The 26,661-nt window shown below is 51.8% G+C and overlaps 1 protein-coding gene across 4 annotated transcripts in view; it reads right to left on the reverse strand.

Annotated features, from left to right (window-relative positions):
- Positions 1-26,661, reverse strand: part of KIF2A (kinesin family member 2A) — a 186,389-nt gene that overhangs the window by 109,810 nt on the left and 49,918 nt on the right. For 2 of the 4 annotated variants that reach the window (XM_075326312.1, XM_075326328.1), the window contains exons 4-9: positions 26,639-26,661; positions 25,986-26,051; positions 10,759-10,859; positions 9,118-9,213; positions 8,186-8,240; positions 783-945 (exon numbers count right to left, since the gene is read on the reverse strand). The exon at positions 26,639-26,661 is cut by the window's right edge and continues 32 nt beyond it. In XM_075326312.1, the coding sequence (XP_075182427.1) occupies positions 783-945; positions 8,186-8,240; positions 9,118-9,213; positions 10,759-10,859; positions 25,986-26,051; positions 26,639-26,661 (504 nt within the window). Of the gene's footprint in view, positions 1-782; positions 946-8,185; positions 8,241-9,117; positions 9,214-10,758; positions 10,860-25,928; positions 26,052-26,638 lie in introns of all 4 variants that reach the window. The other 2 variants (XM_075326303.1, XM_075326320.1) reach the window with 1 other exon arrangement.

Genomic DNA, 26,661 nt, shown 5'->3' on the forward strand with positions numbered 1-26,661 from the left:
CTCCGAGCCCGCACAGCCTCTCCGAGCCCGCACAGCCTCTCCGAGCCCGCACAGCCTCTCCGAGCCCGCACAGCCTCTCCGAGCCCGCACAGTCTCTCCGCACAGTAATCATATTACCTCAAAAATAAGCTTTTTATACTAATAATGTCCTTTGTTGCCGATAGCAACCAATCAAAGCTCCTGTTAATGACCCGTAGCTTCCAGCTCCTTTGACTTTAATGTAAGCAGGATTTTTGGTGAAAAACTGTAAAGGGCGGGGTTAAAGTCTCCCCTCAAAACAGTCTAAAATGTTCCCCGAGTCACATGAGACACACACACACACACACAGCTTTATGTATTAGATATTGTACCCTATAAATGTAAATGCACTGCTGTAACTCTGATCTATCTGCAGCACAGTGATACGAAATAATGCAAGGATAACCACAAAACAAAACAAGTCATGAAATGTCTTTAGACTACTTGTGCTCTGCAGGGACATCTATAAAATCAGCGTCATGGAAATTCCTTCAGTAACACACACCTAGAATGAGGTCACAGTGAAGAATCCGGCACCGGGGAGCACCCCGCCTGCTGCCTTCACCTGTCCCGGCAGTGACTAATACAATTGTCCCCATAGCAGCACAGCTCAGCTGTGTAATCCTCCCGGGTCCTGCTGGTGGTAGCTGTCAGTTTGTGTAAACCAAAGTGGCACTTACTGTGAGAATGGGATTTCCTTACATTTCTACAGACAATACAGCGAGACTATGGTGCATGGACCAGGACAACGCTCGGAGACCTACCTGTAGACCATCTCGTTTGGCGAAGTCTCATCAAAGGCATAGTCGAAGCGAAATGTTTGGTTTTCTAAGAACCTGGTGAGGTCCACCTTCTGCTTGGGCTCATGCACCATCACAACATCTTTGCTAGGAATAGTAATGACATCCAGATCCTTCATACTGTTCTCTGCCAAAGTAAATGTGACAATCGAGCTTTAGAGCGGTGATCTCAGTGTCCATCAGTGGGAATCCACAAATCATAATCTAATTATTTGCACAGCACCTGGCAAGCAAACAATCTATAGGCTGTAAGAGACCAGTGTGGCCACAATCTGCGGCCCAGAGATGGCGGGTTATTTCACAATGTGTCATCTTCGTACAGTGAAAGTCTGGAATATTCACTGAAGATGAGGTAGAGCATAACCTGGTCATGAAGGGGTGAAACCTCTGACTTTCTTGCGATTTATTTTTGCACTTCATGCGATCCTCCCCTGTCTCCCGCTGCTGCCTCCAATGTCCCCGTGTGCCCTGTCATTACGTCACTAAGTGCAGACGCTGCTAAAGAAGGGAATTACCGTAAATTCCTTTTCTTCTAGCTCCAATTGGGAGACCCAGACAATTGGGTGTATAGCTACTGCCTCCGGAGGACACACAAAGTATTACACTTAAAAGTGTAAAGCCCCTCCCCTCTGCTATACACCCTCCCGTGCATCACGGGCTCCTCAGTTTTGGTGCAAAAGCAGGAAGGAGGAAACTTATAACTTGGAATAAGGTAAATTCAATCCGAAGGATGTTCGGAGAACTGAAACCATAGCCAAGAACAATTCAATCTGAACAACATGTGTACACAAAGAAAACAACAGCCCGAAGGGCACAGGGGCGGGTGCTGGGTCTCCCAATTGGAGCTAGAAGAAAAGGAATTTACGGTAAGTAAACAAAATTCCCTTCTTTGTCGCTCCATTGGGAGACCCAGACAATTGGGACGTCCAAAAGCAGTCCCTGGGTGGGTAAAAGAATACCTCGATAAAAGAGCCGTAAAACGGCTCCTTCCTACAGGTGGACCACCGCCGCCTGAAGGACCCGCCTACCTCAGCTGGCATCTGCCGAAGCGTAGGTATGCACTAGATAGTGCTTCGTGAAAGTGTGCAGACTCGACCAGGTAGTCGCCTGACACACCTGCTGAGCCGTAGCTTGGTGCAGCAATGCCCAGGACGCACCTATGGCTCTGGCGGAATGGGCCTCCAGCCTGAAGGGACCGGAAGCCCAGCAGAACGGTAGGCTTCAAGAATTGGTTCCTTGATCCACTGAGCCAAGTTGACTTGAAAGCCTGCGACCCTTTACGCTGGCCAGCGACAAGGACAAAGAACGCATCCGAGCGGCGCAGGGGCGCCGTATGAGAAATATAGAGTCTGAGTGCTCTCACCAGACCTAACAAGAGCAAATCCTTTTCACATCGGTGAACTGGATGAGGACAAAAAAGAAGGTAAGAAGATATCATGATTGAGATGAAAAGAGGATACCACCTTCGGGAGACATTCCGGAACCGGACGCAGAACCACCTTGTCCTGGTGAAACACCAGGAATGGTGGCTTTGCATGACAGTGCTGCTATGTCAGATACTCTGCGGAGTGACGTGACTGCCACTAGGAAGACCACCTTCTGCGAAAGCGTGAAAGAGAAATATCCCTCATCGGCTCGAAGGGTGGTTCCTGAAGAGCCGGTATCACCCTGTTCCGATCCAGGGTTCTAGCCGACGCTTGGAAGGAGGGACTATGTGTCAAACCCCCTGCAGGAACGTGCCCTACCGTGAGATGCCACAGATCCGGGTACCACGACCTCCTCGGCCAGTCTGGAGCGACGAGGATGGCGCGGCGGCAGTCGGATCTGAACTTGCGTAACACTCTGGGCAGCATCGCCAGAGGACGAAATACGTAAGGCAGTGGAAACTGCGACCAATCTGGCCTTGAGAACGTGCCATGAATGCCGGGACCTTGTTGTTGTGCCGGGACGCCAATAGGTCGACGTTCGGTTTCACCCAGCGGCAACAATCTCTTGAAACACGTCCGGGTGAAGAGACCATTCCCCTGCGTCCATGCCCTGGCGACTGAGGAAGTCTGCTTCCCAGTTTTCTACGCCCGGGATGTGAACTGCGGAGATGGTGGAGGCTGTGGCTTCCACCGACAGCAGAATCCGCCGGACTTCCTGGAAGGCTTGCCGACTGCTTGTGCCGCCTTGGTGGTTGATGTATGCCACCGCCGTGGCGATGTCCAACTGAAATCGGATCTGCCTGCATTCCAGCCATGGCTGGGACGCTTTTAGGGCTAGATACACTGCCCTCACCTCCGGAACATTGATCTGGGGGGAGGACTCTGTTGAGTCCATGTACCCTGAGCCCTGTGGCGGGGGAAGACTCCCTGACAGACTCGCGTCAGCCGTGACCACAGCCCAGGATGGGGGTAGGAAGGATTTTTCCTTCGATAAGAAGTGAGAAGAAGCCACCACTGAAGGGATGCCTTGGCTGCCCGAGAAGGAGCAACGTTCCTGTGTTGGGACGTCGATTTGCTGTTCTATTTGTGGAGAAAGTTCCATTGAAGTGGGCGTAGATGAATCTGCGCAAACTGAGCTGCATCCATTGCTGCCACCAATTTCTCTAGGAAGTGTATGAGGCGCCTCAAAGGGTGTGACTGGGCTTGAAGGAGCGATTGCACCCCTGTCTGTAGTGAACGCTGTATGTCCAGCGGAAGCTTTACTATCGCTGAGAGAGTATGAAACTCCATGCTGAGATATGTCAGTGATTGGGCCGGTGTCCATCTTGACTTTGGGAAATTGATGATCCACCCGAATCTCTGGAGAGTCTCTAGAGCAATGTTCGGGCTATGTTGGCATGCCACCCGAGAGGGAGTCTTGACCAGCAGATAGTCTAAGTAAAGGATCACCGAGTGTCCCTGAGAGTGTAGGACCGCTACTACCGTTGTCATGACCTTGGTGAAGGCCCGTGGGGCTGTCGCCAGGCCGAGAGTTAGTGCCACGAACTGAAGGTGTTCGTCCCCTATGGCGAAGCGCAGTAAGCGCTGAAATTCTGGTACAATCGGCACGTGGAGATAAGCATCCCTGATATCGATTGATGCTAGGAAGCCTCCTTGGGCCATCAAAGGCGATGGCAAAGCGGAGAGATTCCATCCGGAACCGTCAGGTTCTCTGTCCGTTGAGCAGTGTGAAGTCCAGAACGGGGTGGAGTGATCCGTCCTATCTGGTGTTCACCGCTTGGAAATGCATCTGCTCGCTCGGGGGACGGAGATGCTCTGAAGCAACGAGTCGGAGGACGAGAACAGAGCTCTATCCTGTGACCGTCAGACAGAATGTCCCTTACATCGGTCTAGGACACGTGGGGACCACTCCCCTGACCTGGACCGCCATACAGGAAAGGTTCTCTGTGCACGGCGGAGGATGAAAATACCACCGCCTGAGACGTCAAAGACGCTAAATGCGGAGCAGACCGCATTAATCTGAGACAGAGCAGCTGAGATAGCCTGGAGTGCCCGCCCCTGCAAAGGCTGGGGCAACGGACGCGCCTATGGGTTCATAGATGGATCTCATTAGGAGTTCTATCTGTCTGTCCGTGGCATTCTTGAGCGTGGCCCCGTCAGCCACTGCTACTGCTGATCTAGCCGCCAGTCAAGAGACTGGAGGGCACCTTGTGACACTGAGCCCGAACGTTAACAACGTCAGAGGAGAATGTGTTATAAGACGTTTAGTAAAACGCTTGTCCGGGAAGGTGTGTATCTGTGAAGCCGTTAGAGCCACGTCCGGACAGAGTCCTGGGTTGCGACCTCCGCCCCCTCCTCTAGAGGGTCCTCAAGCTGAGACCCTTGAAGAAGTCGGGGAAGATTCCAAGCAAGGCTGCTTAGCCGGACTGGGACTGCGGCTCGTGCTGGAGTACCCCACGTCATAACTAGAGGCCACCCCAGGAACACGCTTCGTCGCAGACCGATAGAGGCCTGGGGCGATCTCGCAGTGCCCGGGGCCTGTTTAAGGGACCGGTCTGGACTGCAAACTCCTAGTGTCTTAGCCGACCACTTGTCCATAGCCTGAGACATGGATAGGGAAAATGACCCAGAGAGTTTCTCAGCAAGCTGTAACTCTGTCCCTGCCGCTTGGACCGGGAACGCCGGCGAAGTTTTCATCATGGAAACTCTGTCGCTGTTATCTGTGCAGTTCCTGTAATATAGGCGCACAAGAGGTTAAAATAAGCCAGTGTTTTGGCACCCTTACTCTTTAAGAGCAGACAACAGCCTGTCGTCCGCAGAGTAATCAGTGAGGGTATACAGCCAAAAACAATAATGCTGCCGAACAGTGAAATCATATAGATAGACATTATATATATATATATATATATATATATATATATATATATATATATATATATATATATATATATATATATATATATATATATATATATATATATATATATATATATATATATATATATATATATATATATACACTGCGGTACCCAGGGGGGGACAACCCCCTAGGAAGACCACCTTTGAAAACTGGTGCCCCCCAGTGCTCAGTGAGGGGGAAGGAGGATAGCAACGTATGCTCCAGCACTCCCTACGTTATGATGCAGGTGTCTGCAGGAATCCGGTGGTCTATAGGGATCAGTGAGGGGGGGCGGAGGACAGCGAGGTGTGCTCCAGCCCTCACTGTCGGCAACCTACCGACCCTCCCGCCCCTCTCCCTGACTGGCAGGCTCAGGGGCGGGAGTGTTAACCCACTAGGCCGCAAAAGCCGGGGACTCAAGTAAAACCGCGGCCGGCAAACATGCATGGTCGGCGCGGTAGTCCCGGACAAAGAATGCCCACCGCAATCGCAGCTGCGTCTGAGGCCAAGGTGCTTCAGGCACCGTGCCAACGGGGACACAGAGTACCTGTAGCTGCAGGGTGTCCCTGACGATACTCCGTCTCCGGCAGGGGCTGCGGATGTGGCTTGTAGCCCTCAGATTCTCTGACCCGGATCTCCCTCAGCTGCAGCCAGAAGGTGCTGAAAAAAACATGGCTGACGGCGTTCTCTGAGGAGGAGGGAGGCGTGGGCGTGTTCACACAAAAGTGCGGGAATCTGGTGCCTCAGCGTGGGTAGTGAGGGGGGCGGAGGACAGCTCAATGTACTACAGCCCTCACTGTCGGCGTCATACCGACCGTCCTGCCCTTTTCCCTGACTGGCAGGTCTGGGGGCGGGAGAATCCCATACTAGGCCGCAAAAGCCGGGGATTAAAGTTGAAATCGCGGCCGACCGGCAGTGCACGGTCGGCGCGGTAGTCCCGGACCCACACGCACGCCGCAGTCGCTGCAGCGTCTGTGCCCAAGGTGCTTTATGCGCCGTCCCAACGGGGACACAGAGCACCTGGAATATGCGGTACTAGGCAGAAGCCGGAGACTAGAGTGTAAGCGCAGCCGGCCACAAGCGCGGTCCCGGCGCACTAACACGCCCAGCAGTGCTGCAGCGTGTACGACACAAGCGCGCCATGCGCCGTCCCCAAGGGGATACAGAGTACCTCGCAGTAGCAGGGCCATGTCCCTGACGATACTCAGCTCCTGTCCAGCAGATTCCCAGGGGCTGCGGAGGGAGCACGGTCCCAGTGTCTAGAGACCGATTATGGATCCCACTTCACCCAGAGCCCTGCAGGGATGGGGAAGGAAAAACAGCATGTGGGCTCCAGCCTCCGTACCCGCAATGGGTACCTCAACCTTAACAACACCGCCGACCAGAGTGGGGTGAGAAGGGAGCATGCTGGGGGCCCTATATGGGCCCACTTTTCTTCCATCCGAAATAGTCAGCAGCTGCTGCTGGCTAAGTTGTGGAGCTATGCTTGCATGTGTGCCTCCTTCGCACAAAGCTTAAAAACTGAGGAGCCCGTGATGCACGGGAGGGTGTATAGCAGAGGGGAGGGGCTTTACACTTTTAAGTGTAATACTTTGTGTGTCCTCCGGAGGCAGTAGCTATACACCCAATTGTCTGGGTCTCCCAATGGAGCGACAAAGAAATAAGCCATCATTGTTCTGGAACTTACAGACACATGTCTGATGCTGCATGAGTTTAGATCAGGCTGACTTACATTTCCCAGACCTCATCAGCCGGTAATATTCACCCCCCTCACCCCCAAAAAAAGAGGCTTTTAAAAATCATGTGGGCTTCACCTTGCCAAACATTACACTGCCCAACCGTCCGCAGCGACAGGTGCGGCGCCCAACCGCCCGCAGCGACAGGTGCGGCGCCCAACCGCCCGCAGCGACAGGTGCGGCGCCCAACCGCCCGCAGCGACAGGTGCGGCGCCCAACCGTCCGCAGCGACAGGTGCGGCGCCCAACCGCCCGCAGCGACAGGTGCGGCGCCCAACCGCCCGCAGCGACAGGTGCGGCGCCCAACCGCCCGCAGCGACAGGTGCGGCGCCCAACCGCCCGCAGTGACGGGTGCGGCGCCCAAACGCCTGGCGTCACAGGTGCGGCGCCCAAATGTCAGCAATAACAGGTCCAGTACCCAAAATGTCCGAAGTAACAGTTACGGTACACAAAAGTCAGCACAGAAGTTACTAAACAGCAACACACCTCAGGGGGTATTCTCCGCCCATCACTACAATGCCATCAACTTCCATATGTAAAGGAGTTGACTGGTGAAAACAATTCATTTTCCATCTACACTGGTTGATCGGTTGGGGTCCGGCCTGTGGGACCTGCAGTGATCGGCATAATGGATTCATTTTAACCCAAGCACTCTGGATCTGCCGAGCGCTGTGCTTGAGTTTTTCCCGTAGCATCTTAAAGAAGGAATGGAGCGGTGATTGAGGTATAACCTGTTGCTGAAATTTTTAGCTGGGTTAAAAGTTTACTATCAAAACTACAAATACCCCAATTCAATTGATAGGCGTAGGTCCCAGAGGTCAGAGACCTACAGATCAGCAAGTCATCCCCTGCCCTGTACATAAGTGATAACTTATTTCCACTGGACAGCCCCTTTAAGGAATTTACAGAGTAGTAAAGTATAAAATAAAAGGCAGAAATGGAGGCGCCCGTAATGACGACACATAAAATACAAGCACAATGTGGACACATGTACCAGGAAGCTATGCGCCATATAAATATCAGTGACCATGCTCCCATTTTTTTTGGGCCCACATTGGCCTATGCCGCCTAGAGTGTAGCGTGGATGACCACATATATACGTTTAAACAGCAAAGACGAGACAATAAAACACAGTGGTGGGGACTAATGAGCCCTGCGATCATCCCACGTAATATACCTAGTAAATATCGGAGTAAGATGGAGTGTGGCAGATCTCTGCAGATGGCCACGTGCCACAGGTGATCAGTGAGGAACTGACGGTCTGATAAAGGCGGGGGCACGGCATACCGGGTACATCGGTGCTTACCTTTCTTATTTAGTGGGCGCTTTCTGACACACACACATATCCGATGCTCATCAATCTGTAGTAAGAGACATGAAATTATTTAGTTATGACGTCTGCAAATTACAAAAGCTAAAGTAAAAGGTTTTACACGGAGTAATGAGGCCACTGTTTAGCTTGTGTATGTAGACCAAAATCCCCGGACCTCCCGCAGATCAACTGGGAAGAACTTAGGGGTACTTTGCACGCTGCGACATCGCTACTGTAATCTCGTTGGTGTCAAATCGAAAGTGACGCACATCCGGCGCCGGTAACGACGTTGCAACGTGTAAAGCCTAGATGTGCTGATAAATGATCGCAAAAGCGTCGTAAATCGGTGATCTGTGTAGCGTCGTCATTTTCATAATGTCGCACCAATAGGAGATACGATGTTGTTCCTCGTTCCTGCAGCAGCACACATCACTATGTGTGAAGCCGCAGGAGCGAGGAACATCTCCTACCTGCGTCCACCGGCTATGCGGAAGGAAGGAGGTGGGCGGGATGTTTACATCCAGCTTATCTCCGCCCCTCCGCTTCTATTGGCCGCCTGCCTTGTGACACCGCACGACCCGCCCCCTTAGGAAGGAGGCACATCGCCGGCCAGAGCGACGTCGCAGGGCAGGTAAGTGCGTGTGAAGCTGCCGTAGCGATAATGTTCGCTACGGCAGCAATCACAAGATATCGCAGCTGCGACAGGGGCGGGTACTATCGTGCTCGGCATCGCTAGCATCGGATAGCGATGTCACAACGTGCAAAGTACCCCTTAGAAGCCGCAGAAGACTACGGGTGTCAGATCAGTGTATCTGTAGGAGGTCAGGTAGGGGGTACATGATAAAATGCCACCACAAAAGTGACAAGAACGTAACAAATATCACAGCACAACACCGCAGCACTGAACATGAGAAGCCGGAACTTACAGGATCTGCACTAGTCAGGGGCCGGTAATCCAAACTGCCCCGGAAATCTCTTATCATACACATGATTTCATAGTTTGGGTTGGTGGCATCCACGTCCTACAAAAGGCAGAAGACAAAGAATTAGAAGATATAAGTGATTACAATGAATAATCTGCAGGTAATTACAGATTTCTTCCCCACTGACTTCATACAGGAGACCCCAATGTGTGACATCTGAAGGACCACGGCTCCTCTATACATCGAGTGACAGAGAAGGGGCTGGCTAGCTATGAATAAGGTCAGCCAGCCCCCTTCACACACTGGTTCGGTCATCTGCCAGCACCAAAAACACTCGTAGTGGAGAAGACTCGAGACACCTGACTGAACAGGACAGCGAGTATGTATTATGGCTTACTATGTGAAGATATTTTACACTTTTTTTGGCCTGAAAAACCCCCTTAAGGCTGTGCGCCCACGCTGCGTTTTTGCCACGTTTTTTCAGGTCTTCTTTTTCCTGCAGATTTTAATCAATACTGCAAGGAGAAAACGCATCCCAGCAAAGTCTATGGGAATACTGACTTGCTCTGCACATATTGCACATTTTTTCATTGCAGATTTCGGTGCAGAAAATAATCTGCAGCATGTCAACTCTTTCTGCATTTTTCCCTGCATCTGATCACGGATATATAACTCCCTGCAATGCTCGATCTCTGCAGTTGATTATATCGGTCAGTGTTGCACTCGCAGCACTGACATTTCGCCTCACTCACTGTGCATCTGGCATGGTCTGTGAGGCTCTCTGTAGCTCAGTAACCCATTCATCATGGTGACGGACCCAAGGTTGCCATTTCAGCGATCGTGTCCCTGTGATCACATTACAGGGACCCGATCACCAGGGACAGGTAAGCAATTCCCCTCCTTGCCTCCTGAATGCTGCAATTGCATTCATTGCAGAATTCAGGGGGTTAAACTACCGGAAGCGACGCAGTGAAAGGCACATCCAGGCTGTAACATCAGCTGGAGACCTGGCAGTGATCGCTCGGGTACAGCGCAGGAATCCCCGCGATTGCCATTACCTAAAAACTCATAACAAAAAGGCATAAAAAACCAGGCAAAATGTGATAAAAAAAAACTGCACACAAATCTGCTATGTGTGCACATAGCCCAAGGCTCATTGGTGTAATTCAGCGTTCTGAACTTTGTATGTGCGAGTATGAGAGCAGGGCTATATTGGGGAACACTATTTCTTTCTGATTTAACATAGGAATAAAGGTCAAACGCAACTCAACAGACCAGAATGTAAAATCACAGCGTGCACAGATGATGTAGTGACAGGTTTGTCAGCTGATGTGTAGGACAAGATAAGGTGGATTCACTGCAGGGACTGCAGTCCTATGTAAAGTCACATATAATAAGCATGTAAGGTATACAGATGTAGCAGAGCTGATCTCGCTCAACACAATCATCACATCATGTTTCCGCTTTAGTTTTCTCATAATGTTCAGCTCTGCTACATCGGTAACAACATAATGCAGTCCTCATGACTCGGCTCTCCTCTTATTATCGCCATACACCGCCCACAGTCATGCGAGCCCGCCGGTACCATAAGGGTCAGCGGACAGTCTCGTACGGGGCACAGGCACACAGCCGCGCAGATCTCACCAGAGCCCTCTTCTCCCGCAGTTCTTGCTGCTGTAGCCGTCTCTTCTCCCTCTTCTCTTGCAGTTTTTCTACTTCCTTCACACAGTTGGATTTTCTCCTGGCTGATAGAGAAGAGGACAGTCGTCACATGAGAGCAGCGACGTCACATCAATGCCGGCTGCAGCGCCTAAAAGTGATTTTACTCCAAATAAAAACTAAAATAAAATATGCAATATGTACATGGAGAAAAAAAATCTAAAACTACATCTAGCAATGAATGCATCCAGAGGGCAGATATGGAGCGCTACAATGAGAGAGACAAAGCCAGTGATGTCCGGACCCATCCACCGCCCCACACCTCGCTACTATCTGTGTGTACCCAGCCAGTGGCATCGCTAAGGTTATACTACCAGACCCCTCCGACACAACGATAACATGTCATTCCACTAGATCCTCAGGGTCTCCCGGGAATCCAGGTGGCCTCTGCCGTCCACAGATTACTACCTGGCAGGACACGGTCTATAGCGTTCAGCTGGTTTATTTACCACTAATGTACATAGAAAGGGACATTCAGGCCACTTCTTTGGTGGATACAGCTCTCAGGGTTGGCAAGGGTATTTCAGGTCAGACCCCCCAATAATTACACATTTATGATATCCGGTGGGTCAGGTCTGCAGCTCCTCAGGTATTATAAGGGCATGTGATGAATACTAAGGAGCCCTCATCTCGTCTTTTACGTTATGACCTCAAAAGGATCAGCTATGGTGACCGGATCGGTCATGTAACTAGAGCAGCTTTCTTATGCATACGCCCTATTACTGGTACTATGCTGTACCACGTATGCCACCAATGGAAGGGGCACCTCCCTGATGACCTGCCAAACACGCATAGACACAAGACATTTTGTTTTATCTACTTATGGGAATCATCTAGTATGGACAACCCCTGCGCACCCCCAGCCCCTAACCCTAACCGTCTTGTATTCACCATAATATAACAACTCTGCAGCGTCTTTTGTTTTAAGAAAGCCAAGTGTCATGCAACTGTCATGAGAGTCTAGTCCGATCAGGCCGGCGCTGCAAAGGGGAGGGCCGGCGCTGCAAAGGGGAGGGATTTATCTCCCTATCGCCTCTGTTGCCGTCTGATGTGAGAATCGCACTGCTCTCACATTACACCGGTGTAACACGAGAGCAGTACAATGTTTCTCTCGCCCTATAGACTTGCATGTGTGCGCGTGGAACGAAATCGCATTGCACCCGCAGCATGCTGCAACGGTTTTCTCGGACCGATTAGGGCTGAGAAAATAATCGCTCACGGGAGCTGCCCCATAGAGTAATATTGGTCCGAGGGGAATGCGATTTTTTTTATCGCATTCCACTAGCTCCGTATTACTCGCCGTGTGTGCTGACCATTACTCTGTATTTTGTGCTGTTTATTATATTGCTTAGAAATTTAGGTGCAAATTAACAACTGGGTGTTATTACTGGGAGGTGTGTCCCAACACCGTCTGACATTGTCCCATCAGTGAGAAGAGACCCGCCATTACTAGGCAGCTGGTACCACCCTATTGTCTATATTTCTTATAATAGGAGCAACAGAGGAACAGCACAAAATAGAGTTATAAAAAAAACCCACTCCAAATTTATTTTATAGGAAACACAATGACACAAAACAGACATGTGAGGAGGCTGACAGGTCCCCTTTATGCAGACCCCACTGAGGTTTATGCCCCCTTCCAGATCCCTCCTTTCTCATTTTACTTACTCTTGCCCTTGTCATAAGAAAAACATTGTCCCTATATTACTCAATTAGCATTTAGAATTTATTTATTATTATTTTTTTTTTTTAACAGTGAATTGTGAACAGTTTTTCCTTTTGTGAAGCATCCGCTCATTTCTAGTTATCACCACTGAATTTGCATCTCTCAAACTGACAAAACCGCCAAGAAGCCGAATCATCGGCCGTCACATCGGGGATCACCTGCGGCCACTTTCTACATAAACCACTACAGGCAGAGGCTTATTGTCTGGCAGTGAAACTCTGAAACACTCGCGCTCTGCTGATATTCAGCTTTGTATAAACCTCCCAGATATAATTAGTGGTTACATTATTATGAAATCGTGCGGATAAACCATGACTGAGCGAGTCCGGAGCGGCCAGGATCAGAGAATAATAGTGTGTGTGTAATAAATAAATATATATTTTATATATAAGGGCTAGGAGACACGGCGAGTAAAACAGTCCGAATGGGATGTAATTAGAAAAAAAAAAAAAAAACACATTCCACCCAGGCCCATATTACTCTATGTTCCCATCTGCGATTATTTTCTCAAACCTAATAAGACCGAGAAAACAGTCGCAGTATGCTGCAGGTGAAATCCAATCTGTTTTTACTCGCACCCATACAAGTCTATGGGTGCAAGAGAAACATCGCATTGCACTTGGATGACAACGGAGTGCAGTGCAATAATTGAATCAGCTGGGAATAGAGGAGATAGGTCGATTCATCTCTCCCTCTCCACTGCAGCTGTGCTCCAATCGCAGGATTGCACCACAGTGGCATGACACTCGGCTCAAACTGTATAAGGGAACTCTGGCACTGCATTACTGCTATATGAAAAAAAGGGGAACTTTGTTTACTTACCGTAAATTCCTTTTCTTCTAGCTCCTATTGGGAGACCCAGACAATTGGGTGTATAGCGTCTGCCTCTGGAGGCCAAACAAAGTATTACACTTTTAAAAAAGTGTAACCCCTCCCCTCTGCCTATACACCCTCCCGTGGACCACGGGCTCCTCAGTTTGGTGCAAAAGCAGGAAGGAGAAAACTTATAAATGGTCTAGAGCAAATTCAATCCGAAGGATGTTCGGAGAACTGAAGACCATGAATAAAAAAATAAAAAAATCAACATCATGTGTACATAAAAGAACAACCAGCCCGAAGGGCACAGGGGCGGGTGCTGGGTCTCCCAATAGGAGCTAGAAGAAAAGGAATTTACGGTAAGTAAACAAAATTCCCCTTTTCTTTGTCACTCCATTGGGAGACCCAGACAATTGGGACGTCCAAGAGCAGTCCCTGGGTGGGTAAACCAATACTCCAATAGAAAGAGCCGGAAACGGCCCCCTCTTACAGGTGGGCAACCGCCGCCTGGAGGAGTCGCCTACCCAGACTGGCGTCTGCCGAAGCATAGGCATGCACTTGATAGTGCTTCGTGAAAGTGTGCAGGCCAGCCCACGTGGCCGCCTGACACACCTGCTGAGCCGTAGCCCGGTGCCGCAATGCCCAGGACGCACCTACGGCTCTGGTAGAATGGGCTTTCAACCCTGAAGGGGGCGGAAGCCCAGAAGTACGGTAGGCCTCGAGAATTGGTTCCTTGATCCACCTAGCCAAGGTGGACTTGGAGGCCTGAGAGCCCTTACGCTGACCAGCGACAAAGAGCGCGTCTGAACGGCGCAGGGGCGCCGTGCGAGACACGTAGATCCGGAGTGCTCTCACTAGATCCAAAGAGTGTAAATCCTTCTCACCCTGGTGAATTGGATTAGGGCAAAAGGAAGGCAAGGAGATATCCTGATTTAGATGAAAAGGGGATACCACCTTAGGGAGAAAATCCGGGACAGGACGCATAACCACCTTATCCTGGTGGAAAACCAGGAAAGGAGATTTGCATGAAAGGGCTGCAAGCTCAGACACTCTCCGAAGTGATGTGACTGCAACCAGGAAGGCCACCTTCTGAGAAAGACGGGAGAGAGAGACATCCCGCAACGGCTCAAAAGGCGGCTTTTGAAGAGCCGTCAGGACCCTGTTAAGATCCCAAGGTTCCAACTGATGTTTGTAAGATGGGACCATGTGGCAAACCCCCTGCAGGAACGTGCGGACCTGCAGAATTCTGGCTAGTCGCGTTTGAAAAAACACGGAGAGCGCCGACACTTGGCCCTTGAGAGCGCCGAGGGACAAACCCATATCCATTCCAAATTGTAGGAATGAAAGAAATGTGGGTAAGGCTAACGGCCATGGAGAAAAACAGTTATCAGAGCACCAGGATAAGAAGATTTGCCAAGTCCTGTGATAGATCTTGGCGGACGTTGGTTTCCTGGCTTGTCTCATGGTGGCAATTACATCCTGAGATAACCCTGAAGACGCTAGGAGCCAGGACTCAATGGCCACACAGTCAGGTTGAGGGCCACAGAATTCAGATGGAAAAACGGGCCTTGGGACAGCAAGTCTGGGCGGTCTGGAAGTGCCCACGGTTGACCACCGTGAGATGCCACAGATCCGGATACCACGACCGCCTCGGCCAGTCTGGAGCGACGAGAATGGCGCGACGGCAGTCGGACCGGATTTTTGCGTAGTAGACTGGGCAGCATCGCCAGAGGGGGAAACACATATGGCAGTCGAAACTGCGACCAATCCTGGACCAAAGCGTCCGCGGCCAGAGCTCTGTGATCCTGAGACCGTGCCATGAAGGCCGGGACCTTGTTTTTGTGTCGTGACGCCATGAGATCAACGTCCGGCGTTCCCCAGCGGCGGCAGATCTCTCGAAAACACGTCTGGGTGAAAAGACCATTCCCCCGCGTCCATGCCCTGACGACTGAGAAAATCTGCTTCCCAGGTTTCTAAGCCCGGGATGTGAACTGCGGAGATGGTGGAGTCTGTGTTTTCCACCCACTGCAGAATTCGCCGGACTTCCTGGAAGGCTTGACGACTGCGAGTGCCGCCTTGGTGGTTGATGTAGGCGACGGCAGTGGCGTTGTCCGACTAGATTCGGATCTGCCCGCCCTCCAGCCACCGATGGAAAGCCAATAGGGCTAGATATACTGCCCTTATCTCCAGGATATTGATCTGGAGGGATGATTCTATTGGAGTCCAGGTTCCTTGAGCCCTGTGGTGGAGAAACGAGCCGCAGGTCGAGAGCTGAACTCTATCCTGTAACCATGAGACAGAATGTCTCTCACCCAACGGTCTTGAACGTGTGGCCACCAGGCGCCGCCAAAGCGGGAGAGCCTGCCACCGACCGAGGATGTGGCTGGATGAGGACGAGAGTCATGTGGAGGCCGTCTTGGAAGCAGTGTCTCCCGAGGCCTTTTGGGGGCGTGACTTGGACCGCCACGCATAGGAGTTCCTCTGGCCTTTCTCCGGCCGGTTGGACGAAGAGGATTGGGCCTTGGCGGAGGGACGAAAGGACCGAAACCTCGACTGGATCTTCCTCTGCTGAGGTGTCTTAGGATTGGACTGGGGTAAGGAGGAGTCCTTTCCCAAGGATTCCTTAATAATCTCATCCAACCGTTCGCCAAACAAACGGTCGCCAGAAAAAAGCCAACCAGTTAAGAATCTTCTGGAGGCAGAGTCTGCTTTCCATTCGCGCAGCCACATGGCCCTGTGGACTGCCACGGAGTTAGCGGATGCCACGGCCGTACGGCTAGCGGAGTCCAGTACGGCATTCATGGCGTAGAACGAAAATGCTGATGCCTGAGAGGTCAAGGATGAAACATGTGGAGCAGAATTCCGCGTGGCGGCATTAATCTCAGTCAGACATGCCAAGATTGCTTGGAGAGCCCACACGGCCGCAAAGGCCGGGGCGAAAGACGCGCCCGTAGCCTCATGAATAGAACTTCACCAAGAGCTCTATCTGTCTGTCAGTGGCATCCTTCAGGGATGAGCCATCGGCAACAGACACAACGGACCTAGCGGCCAATCTAGAGACTGGAGGATCCACCTTGGGGGAGTGTGCCCAGCCCTTAACGACTTCAGGCGGAAAGGGATGACGCGTGTCAGTGTGCAGTTTAGCAAAGCGCTTGTCCGGAACCGCTCTGGGCTTCTGGACAGTGTCCCTGAAGTTAGAGTGATCAAAAAACGTATTGCGAGTACGTTTGGGAAATCGAAATTGGTGCTTCTCATGCCGAGAAGCCGGCTCCTCTGCAGGAGGAGATGGGGGTGAGAGATCCAACACCTCATTGATGGACGAGATGAAGGGAATTTTGTTTACTTACCGTAAATTCCTTTTCTTCTAGCTCCTATTGGGAGACCCAGACAATTGGGTGTATAGCTTCTGCCTCCGGAGGCCACACAAAGTATTACACTTTAAAAAGTGTAACCCCTCCCCTCTGCCTATACACCCTCCCGTGGATCACGGGCTCCTCAGTTTTGGTGCAAAAGCAGGAAGGAGAAAACTTATAAATTGGTCTAGGGTAAATGCAATCCGAAGGATGTTCGGAGAACTGAAGACCATGAACCATAAGAACAAATCAACATGAACAACATGTGTACACAAAAGAACAACCAGCCCGAAGGGTACAGGGGCGGGTGCTGGGTCTCCCAATAGGAGCTAGAAGAAAAGGAATTTACGGTAAGTAAACCTTCTTCTTTGTCGCTCCATTGGGAGACCCAGACAATTGGGACGTCCAAGAGCAGTCCCTGGGTGGGTAAAAGAATACCTCAATAAAAAAGAGCCGAAAAAACGGCCCCCTCTTACAGGTGGGCAACCGCCGCCTGAAGGACTCGCCTACCTAGACTGGCGTCTGCCGAAGCATAGGTATGCACTTGATAGTGTTTCGTGAAAGTGTGCAGACTAGACCACGTAGCTGCCTGACACACCTGCTGAGCCGTAGCCCGATGCCGCAATGCCCAGGACGCACCTACGGCTCTGGTAGAATGGGCTTTCAGCCCTGAAGGAAGCGGAAGCCCAGAAGAACGGTAGGCTTCGAGAATCGGTTCCTTGATCCACGAAGCCAAGGTTGACTTGGAAGCCTGCGAACCCTTACGCTGGCCAGCGACAAGGACAAAGAGCGCATCTGAACGACGCAGGGGCGCCGTGCGAGACATGTAGAGCCGGAGTGCTCTCACAAGATCCAAAGAGTGCAAATCCTTTTCACACTGGTGAATTGGATTAGGGCAAAATGAAGGAAAGGAGATATCCTGATTGAGATGAAAAGGGGATACCACCTTAGGGAGAAATTCCGGGACCGGACGCAGAACCACCTTATCCTGGTGAAACACCAGGAAGGGGGCTTTGCACGACAGCGCTGCTAGCTCAGACACTCTCCGAAGTGATGTGACTGCCACTAGAAAGGCCACCTTCTGCGAAAGACGTGAAAGAGAGACATCCCGCAGCGGCTCGAAAGGTGGTTTCTGAAGAGCCGTTAGCACCCTGTTAAGATCCCAGGGTTCCAGCGGACGCTTGTAAGGTGGGACTATGTGGCAAACTCCCTGCAGGAACGTGCGGACCTGCGGAAGCCTGGCTAGGCGCTTTTGAAAAAATACGGAGAGCGCCGATACTTGGCCCTTGAGAGAGCCAAGTGACAAACCCTTGTCCATTCCGGATTGAAAGAAAAGTGGGTAAGGCAAACGGCCATGGAGGAAAACCGTTATCAGAGCACCAGGATAGGAAGATTTGCCAAGACCTATAATATATCTTGGCGGATGTAGGCTTCCTGGCCTGTCTCATGGTGGCAATGACATCCTGAGATAACCCTGAAGACGCTAGGAGCCAGGACTCAATGGCCACACAGTCAGGTTGAGGGCCACAGAATTCAGATGGAAAAACGGGCCTTGTGACAGCAAGTCTGGGCGGTCTGGAAGCGCCCACGGTTGACCCACCGTGAGATGCCACAGATCCGGGTACCACAACCGCCTCGGCCAGTCTGGAGCGACGAGAATGGCGCGACGGCATTCGGACCTGATCTTGCGTAACACTCTGGGCAGCATCGCCAGAGGAGGAAACACATAAGGCAGTCGAAACTGCGACCAATCCTGAACTAACGCGTCCGCCGCCAGAGCTCTGTGATCCTGAGACCGTGCCATGAATGCCGGGACTTTGTTGTTGTGCCGTGACGCCATGAGATCGACGTCCGGCGTTCCCCAGCGGCGACAGATCTCTCGAAACACGTCTGGGTGCAGAGACCATTCCACCGCATCCATGCCCTGACGACTGAGAAAATCTGCTTCCCAGTTTTCTACGCCCGGGATGTGAACTGCGGAGATGGTGGAGGCTGTGGCTTCCACCCACTGCAGAATCCGTCGGACTTCCTGGAAGGCTTGACGACTGCGAGTGCCGCCTTGGTGGTTGATGTATGCGACGGCAGTGGCGTTGTCCGACTGGATACGGATCTGCCTGCCCTCCAGCCACCGATGAAAAGCCAATAGGGCTAGATACACTGCCCTTATCTCCAGAATATTGATCTGAAGGGATGACTATCGGAGTCCAGGTTCCCTGAGCCCTGTGGTGGAGAAAAACCGCTCCCCACCCTGACAGGCTCGCGTCCGTGGTGACCACAGCCCAGGTTGGGGGTAGGAAGGATTTTCCCTGCGATAGAGAATTGGGAAGGAGCCACCACTGAAGTGACGTCTTGGTTGCAAGGGAAAGTGAGACGTTCCTGTCGAGGGAAGCCGACCTCCTGTCCCATTTGCGGAGAATGTCCCATTGGAGTGGCCGAAGATGGAATTGCGCGAACGGGACTGCCTCTATAGCTGCCACCATCTTCCCCAGGAAGTGCATGAGGCGCCTTAAGGGGTGTGACTGACTCCGAAGAAGGGATTGCACCCCTGCCTGCAGAGAAAGCTGTTTGTCACTCGGAAGCTTGACTAACGCTTGCTGGGTATGAAACTCCATCCCAAGGTACGTCAGTGATTGGGTCGGTGTCAACTTGGATTTCGGGAAGTTGATGATCCACCCGAACCGCTGGAGAGTCGCCAGAGCGACAGATAGACTTTGTTGACACGCCACCAGAGACGGGGCCCTGACTAGATCGGAGATCGTCCAAGTAGGGAATCACCGAGTGGCCCTGAGAATGCAGGACCGCCACAACGGATGCCATGACTTTGGTGAAAACCCGTGGTGCTGTCGCCAAGCCGAAAGGCAATGCCACGAACTGGAGGTGTTCGTCCCCGATGGCGAAACGCAGGAAACGTTGATGCTCGGGTGCGATCGGTATATGGAGATAAGCATCCTTGATGTCGATCGATGCTAGGAAGTCTCCTTGTGACATTGAGGCGATGACCGAGCGGAGGGATTCCATCCGGAACCGTCTGGTTCTCACATGTCTGTTGAGTAGCTTGAGGTCCAAAACGGGACGGAATGACCCGTCCTTTTTTGGCACCACGAACAAGTTGGAGTAAAATCCGCGACCACGTTCCTAAAGGGGAACGGGGATCACAACTCCTTCCATCTTTAGAGCGGCTACTGCCTGAAAAAGTGCGTCGGCCTGAGCGGGGGGCGGAGAGGTTCTGAAGAAGCGAGCCGCAGGACGAGAGCTGAACTCTATCCTGTAACCATGAGACAGAATGTCTCTCACCCATCGGTCTTGAACATGTGGCCACCAGGCGTCGCCAAAGCGGGAGAGCCTGCCACCGACTGAGGATGCGATCAGGGGAGGCCGAGAGTCATGAGGAAGCCGTCTTGGAGGCAGTGCCTCCTGCGGCCTTTTGTGGGCGAGACTTGGATCGCCACGCATAGGAGTTCCTCTGGCCTTTCTCCGGCCTGTTGGACGAAGAGGATTGGGGCTTGGCGGAGGGACGAAAGGACCGAAATCTCGATTGAACCTTTCTCTGTTGAGGCCCCTTAGGTTTGGCCTGGGGTAAGGAGGAATCCTTTCCTTTGGATTCCTTAATAATCTCATCCAATCGTTCGCCAAACAAACAGTCGCCAGAAAACGGCAAACCGGTTAAGAACCTCTTGGAAGCCGAGTCTGCCTTCCATTCGCGCAGCCACATGGCCCTGCGGACTGCCACAGAGTTAGCGGATGCTACAGCTGTACGGCTAGCAGAGTCCAGGACGGCGTTCATGGCGTAGGATGAAAAGGCTGACGCCTGAGAGGTCAAAGACGCAACTTGCGGAGCAGAATTACGTGTGACAGCATTAATCTCAGTCAGACAAGCCGAGATAGCTTGGAGTGCCCACACGGCTGCAAAGGCCGGGGCAAAAGACGCGCCCGTGGCCTCATAGATGGACTTCACCAGGAGCTCTATCTGTCTGTCAGTGGCATCCTTTAGCGATGAGTCATCTGCAACCGATACCACGGATCTAGCCGCCAATCTTGAGACTGGAGGATCCACCTTGGGACAGTGAGCCCAACCCTTAACGACTTCAGATGGGAAGGGGTAACGCGTGTCAGTGAGGCGCTTAGTAAAGCGCTTGTCCGGGACCGCTCTGGGCTTCTGGACAGCGTCTCTGAAGTTAGAGTGATCGAAAAACGCATTGCGTGTACGTTTGGGGAACCGAAACCGGTGTTTCTCCTGCTGAGACGCCGACTCCTCTACAGGAGGAGGCGGGGGAGAGAGATCCAACACCTGGTTGATGGACGAGATAAGATCATTTACTAAGGCGTCCCCTTCAGGTGTATCAAGGTTAAGGGCGACGTCAGGGTCAGAGCCCTGAGCTGCGATGTCCGCCTCGTCCTCCAGAGAGTCCTCAAGCTGGGATCCCGAGCAGCGTGAGGAAGTCGGGGAAGATTCCCAGCGAGCCCGCTTAGCCGGTCTAGGACTGTGGTCCGGGCAGGAGTCCTCCGCCTGAGACCTAGGGGCCAACCTGGGAGCGCGCTGCGGCGCGGACCGAGAGGGGCCTGGAGGCGACGAGCCAACAGGGGCCGGGGCCTGTGAAAAGACCGGTCTGGACTGCAAAGCCTCTAGCAGCTTAGAAGACCATTTGTCCATAGACTGAGCCATGGATTGAGAAAGTGACTCAGAGTTTCTCAGCAAAAGAGGCGAACTCTGTCCCTGCAGCCTGGACAGGGGGAGCAGGGGGGTCTACATGAGCCGAGGGGCCCACTAGTGTACGAGGCTCCGGCTGAGCAAGCGAAACAGGGGTCGAGCATTGCTCACAGTGAGGGTAGGTAGAACCCGCAGGTAACATAGCCCCACAAGAGGTACAGGCCGCAAAAAAACCCTGTGCCTTAGCAGCTTTGCTCCTTGTGGACGACATGCTGTTGTCTCCTAGGAGAGTGATCACTGAGGGTATATGGGAAAGGGGTATACAGCCCGACCGAACAGATATATATATATATATATATATATATATATATATATATATATATATATATATATATATATATATATATATATATATATATATATATACACGTATCTATTCCGGCACCCTAGGGGGACCAGCACCGGGTGACCGGTGTGGCTTACCGACCACTAACAAGCGGAGTGTGTCCTCCAAACTCCCTGCCTTAGATCCCCCGGAGCTGCAGAGCTGTTCACTGAGAATCCTCCACCGGCAGAATGCCAAAAAATGGCTGCCGGAGCTCTCAGGGGAGGAGTGGAGCCGTGGGCGGCGCCAGGAAAGTGCGGGAATCTGGGGTCCCCACAGTGATCAGTGAGGGGGGAGGAAAACATGCAGGATGCTCCAGCCCTCACATCCGACGTCAGGTCGGTAATCCCGCCCTTACCCCTGACAGGCAGGCCCGGGGGCGGGATTTTTGAGACTAGGCCGCGATGAAGCCGGGGACTAAATTTGAGACCGCGCCCGACAAGCAGGCACGGTCGGCGCGGAAGTCCACCGGCCTTCTCAATTCAGCAGCTGCCGCGGCTTCCGGGAAGAAGGTGCGCTCCCTGCACAGTCCCCAATGGGGACACAGAGTACCTTTGAGTTGCAGGGCCCGGTCCCTGAGGTTGAAGAGGCTCCGGTCCGGCAGGGTCCCACAGGGGCTGCGGAGGGAGCACAGTCCCAGTAAATGGATGACCGCTTAGGATCCCACTTCTCCCAGAGCCGCTAAGGGATGGTGAAGGAGACGGCATGTGGCTCCAGCCTCTGTACCCGCAATGGGTACTTCAACCTTAACAACACCGCCGACGTAGTGGGGTGAGAAGGGAACATGCCGGGTGCCCCGTGGGGGCCCTCTTTTCTTCCAACCGACATAACTAAGTATGAGAATGCATGAGTGGATGTGTGCCTCCTTCCACACAAAGCATAAAACTGAGGAGCCCGTGATCCACGGGAGGGTGTATAGGCAGAGGGGAGGGGTTACACTTTTTAAAGTGTAATACTTTGTGTGGCCTCCGGAGGCAGAAGCTATACACCCAATTGTCTGGGTCTCCCAATGGAGCGACAAAGAAAAGATCATTTACTAAGGCGTCCCCTTCAGGGGCATCAAGGTTAAGGGTGAAGTCAGGGTCAGAGCCCTGAGCTCCCACGTCCGCCTCGTCTTCCTGAGAGTCCTCAAGCTGGGATCCAGAGCAGCGTGAGGAGGCCGGGGAAGAGTCCCAGCGAGGCCGCTTAGCCGGTCTGGGGCTGCGAATCCTGGGAGCGCCATGCGGCGCGGACCGAGAAGGGCCTGGAGGAGACAAACGAACAGGGGCCGGGGCCTGTGAAGGGCCCGGTCTGGACTGCAATGCCTCAGGGAGCTTAGATGACCATTTGTCTATAGACTGTGCAATGGATTCTCTGTCCCTGCTGACTGCTCAGGGGGAGCAGGGGGATCTACATGAGCCGAGGGGCCCACAAGTGCCCGAGGCTCCGGTTGAGCAAGCGTGGAAGGAGTCGTGCATTGATCACAGTGAGGGTAGGTGGATCCCGCAGGCAACCTAACCCTACAAGAGGTACAGGCCGAGAAAAAAAATCTGTGCCTTAGGGGCTTTGCTCCTTGTGGACGACATGCTGTAAGCAATCGGTGTCTCTTAGGAGAGTGACCACTGAGGGTATATGGGAAAAGGGTATACAGCCTTTCCGAATATGGGGGACCAGCACCGGGTGACCGGTGTGGCTTACCAACCGCTAACGAGCGGTGTGTCCTCCAGATTCCCTGTCGTGGATCCCCCGGAGCTGTAGAGCTTTGCCGCTGAGTAGCATACACCGGCAGAATGCCAAAAATGGCCGCCGGAGCTCTCAGTGGGGGCGTGGAGCCGTGGGCGGCGCCGGCAAAAAGCGGGAATCTGGAGGTCCCATAGTGGTCAATGAGGGGGGGGTGAGACATGCAAAGATGCTCCAGCCCTCAAAGCCGACGTGATGTCGGTAATCCCGCCCTTACAGCTGACAGGCAGGCCTGGGGGCGGGATTTTTCGCGACTAGGCCGCGGCAAAGCCGGGGGCTAAATTTAAGACTGTGCCCGACAAGCAGGCGCGGTGTGCGCGGAAGTCCGCCGAAAAGACAACGGACGGAACTACCGCGGGACTTCCGGGGAGAAGGCTCCCTGTACAGTCCCCACATGGGGACACAGAGTACCTTAAAGTTGCAGGGCCCGGTCCCTGGGGGTGACGAAGCTCTGGTCCGGCAGGTTCCACCAGGGGCTGCGGATGGAGCACGGTCCCAGCACGTGGATGACCGTTTAGGCTCCCACTTCTCCCAGAGCCGCATAAGGGATGGTGAAGAAGACTGAGGAGCCCGTGGTCCACGGGAGGGTGTATAGGCAGAGGGGAGGGGTTACACTTTTTTAAAAGTGTAATACTTTGTGTGGCCTCCAGAGGCAGAAGCTATACACCCAATTGTCTGGGTCTCCCAATGGAGCGACAAAGAAATGAGATTTTTAGTTTATGAATTGGCCAACGCATGTAAGCCCGGAAACCAACGGCAAGGTAAATCTCAATATTCCGGGTCCCTAACTAAAATGCCACTATCTAGGTTAAAAACATCCATGCCTGGGCAGCTAGACTAAAAATCTAACTTGAAATGCCACTATCTGGACTAACCTCCATGTCTGGGCAGCTAGGACTCCTGGTATAAGGATTATTAACACAGCCTGGTTTATAGGGCGGAGTGCTCAGTCAGAAAGAAACTCACTGCAAATATTTCAAAAAACTGACCCGCACATCCTACAAGTGTGTATAGGTGCCAGCTGAAAAAAACATAGCAAATACAAAATGGATTTACCTTGCCGTTGATTTCCAGGCTTACATGCATTGGCCAATTCATAAACTAAAAATCTCATTTTTTCATATAGCAGTAATGCAGTACCAGAGTTCCCTTATAGATTGATGGCATTTAGTGTGCAGCTGTATCCATTTTGTATTTGCCATGTTTTTTTCAGCTGGCACCTATACACACTTGTAGGATGTGCGGGTCAGTTTTTTGAAATATTTGCACTCGGCTCACACTGGCAGCACAGCGGGAGCCGAGAGTCGCATCCAATGCACTCGAATCGGATGCCAAGCAAGTTTCAAAAATCCGACAAGGTTGGAATTCTTGCTGCTTGCTTGTCGCTGTACCCTCGGGGTCGCACTGCACCCCCATTCATTTGTATAGCACTGTGATGTAGCATCGGCGCCAAGTGAACCACGATAGTCTGACAGTCACTGTTTGTGAGATACAGGTGCTGATCCGGTTGAGTAGACTGACTGATAGCAATGCAGCTAAAAGCAGGCAAGGAGACTGCAGAAAAGCCGGGGTTTGGAAGACACGTACATGAAATTTTACACCAATGAAGACAATTCCTCTAATAAAGTGATTTGAGAAGTTTGAAAAGTTTCAACATTTTCTATGCTAAAAAAAAAAAACAAAAAAAACTTAAGTTTTCCTTTTTTTTTTGCCAATATGTGTATTTACATCTTAGCTGCCCATGGTCTCCAACTGAGGTGACACCTACAGTCAATGCTAAAAAAAGGGAACAGTCCAGTTAGGCAACTGGGGGCATCCCGGGGCAGATCAAGGGCACCTGCACAGGACCGCAATGCTGGCTTCTGTGTGAATAACGTACGATGCTGGACAGGATGGAAATTGCACGAGAGAGGAGGCGCCAGACAGAGCAGTGACACCCATCGGACCGGACCACCCTTAGGTGAGTATTAGAAAGGTGTTTTTAACGTTCTACATAGTGGCCAGGGCTCTTATATACAGTATTCTGGAATGCTGTATATAAGAGCTCACTGGTAGAGGCTGCAAGTTATTAGGGACATATTTCCCGAATTACTCCTATAACATGCACAATCCCTGCCTGGACGATACAGAGTGGGAAACATTGTCCGCAGCTCCGGCTCCTGCAGACGGTAATGTGCACAGTCCAATCACAAGGACTAGGAAACCTCAAAAAATTGCACATGCAAAAGAAAAAAAAACAAACAATGGCACTACTTACATGCAAACGTGAATGCAAATATGGAAAGTCACATAAAATAAATAAATGTAAAAAGCGCTAGAGATGCTTCTGTACGCATGGTGCCATGAGTCTGCCGTGTGCGATACTAACACCCAGTGCTTATGACGTCTATGCAGCGTGTGGGAAAGTGCACATAGAATATGAAGCAATCCTAGACATGTGTTACATACAAGGAGGGCCAAAGTCCTTTTTTCCAGGTTGATCTGGAGATATATCTGAAACACTACCATTCTGCTGTGCAGAGGCCGGCGGTTCTACAGGTTGGCTTGGCCGTGCCCGGGCTGTACCGATTGCTGAAAGGAACATAAAAAACAAGAATTAGAATGCAGATTATTATTATAAGACTACAGGGTTTGTATCAACATAGCAAGGTATTACTTATGCAAAGTTTAGGTGCAACTAGCTGATCGCTGGGGGCTCCCACCCTTCCAATGAATGGAGCGGCGGTAAGTGCACCCCTGCTCCATCCATTGTTAATGGACTGCCCCAGACCCTCCATTCCATAGGCAATAAAGAGGTGCTGATCATACAGCTGGAGCACAGTAACGCCCCGTCCTTAAGATCAGGGACATCCCATTGATCCAAAACTTTTCTCTTAATCTTAGGCCTCATTCAGACATCTGACCTCTTACATAGGCCGTTCCCCTGGATTTTGTACCTTAGCCCCTTGTGGCTTGTGGTCCGTGCAGCAGCTGTACATGTGATATACACTGGTGTGTGCGTCACACAACCAGGGGAGCGGTTTTGCTTTTATTTGCCTTCTGATATGTTTGGATAAGAACATGCATGTCTGAATGAGGCCTTATCAAATATAAGCAGAGAAGGCTGCAGAAATGGAGACAGAGCGAAGCATGGAGTCCGCGCCGAGTGACGATCCTACCTCTATTGTCCTTTGGAGGCGTT

This window comes from Anomaloglossus baeobatrachus, chromosome 1 (genome assembly GCF_048569485.1).
Source record: "Anomaloglossus baeobatrachus isolate aAnoBae1 chromosome 1, aAnoBae1.hap1, whole genome shotgun sequence".
In the NCBI taxonomy this organism is placed as follows: Eukaryota; Metazoa; Chordata; class Amphibia; order Anura; family Aromobatidae; genus Anomaloglossus; species Anomaloglossus baeobatrachus.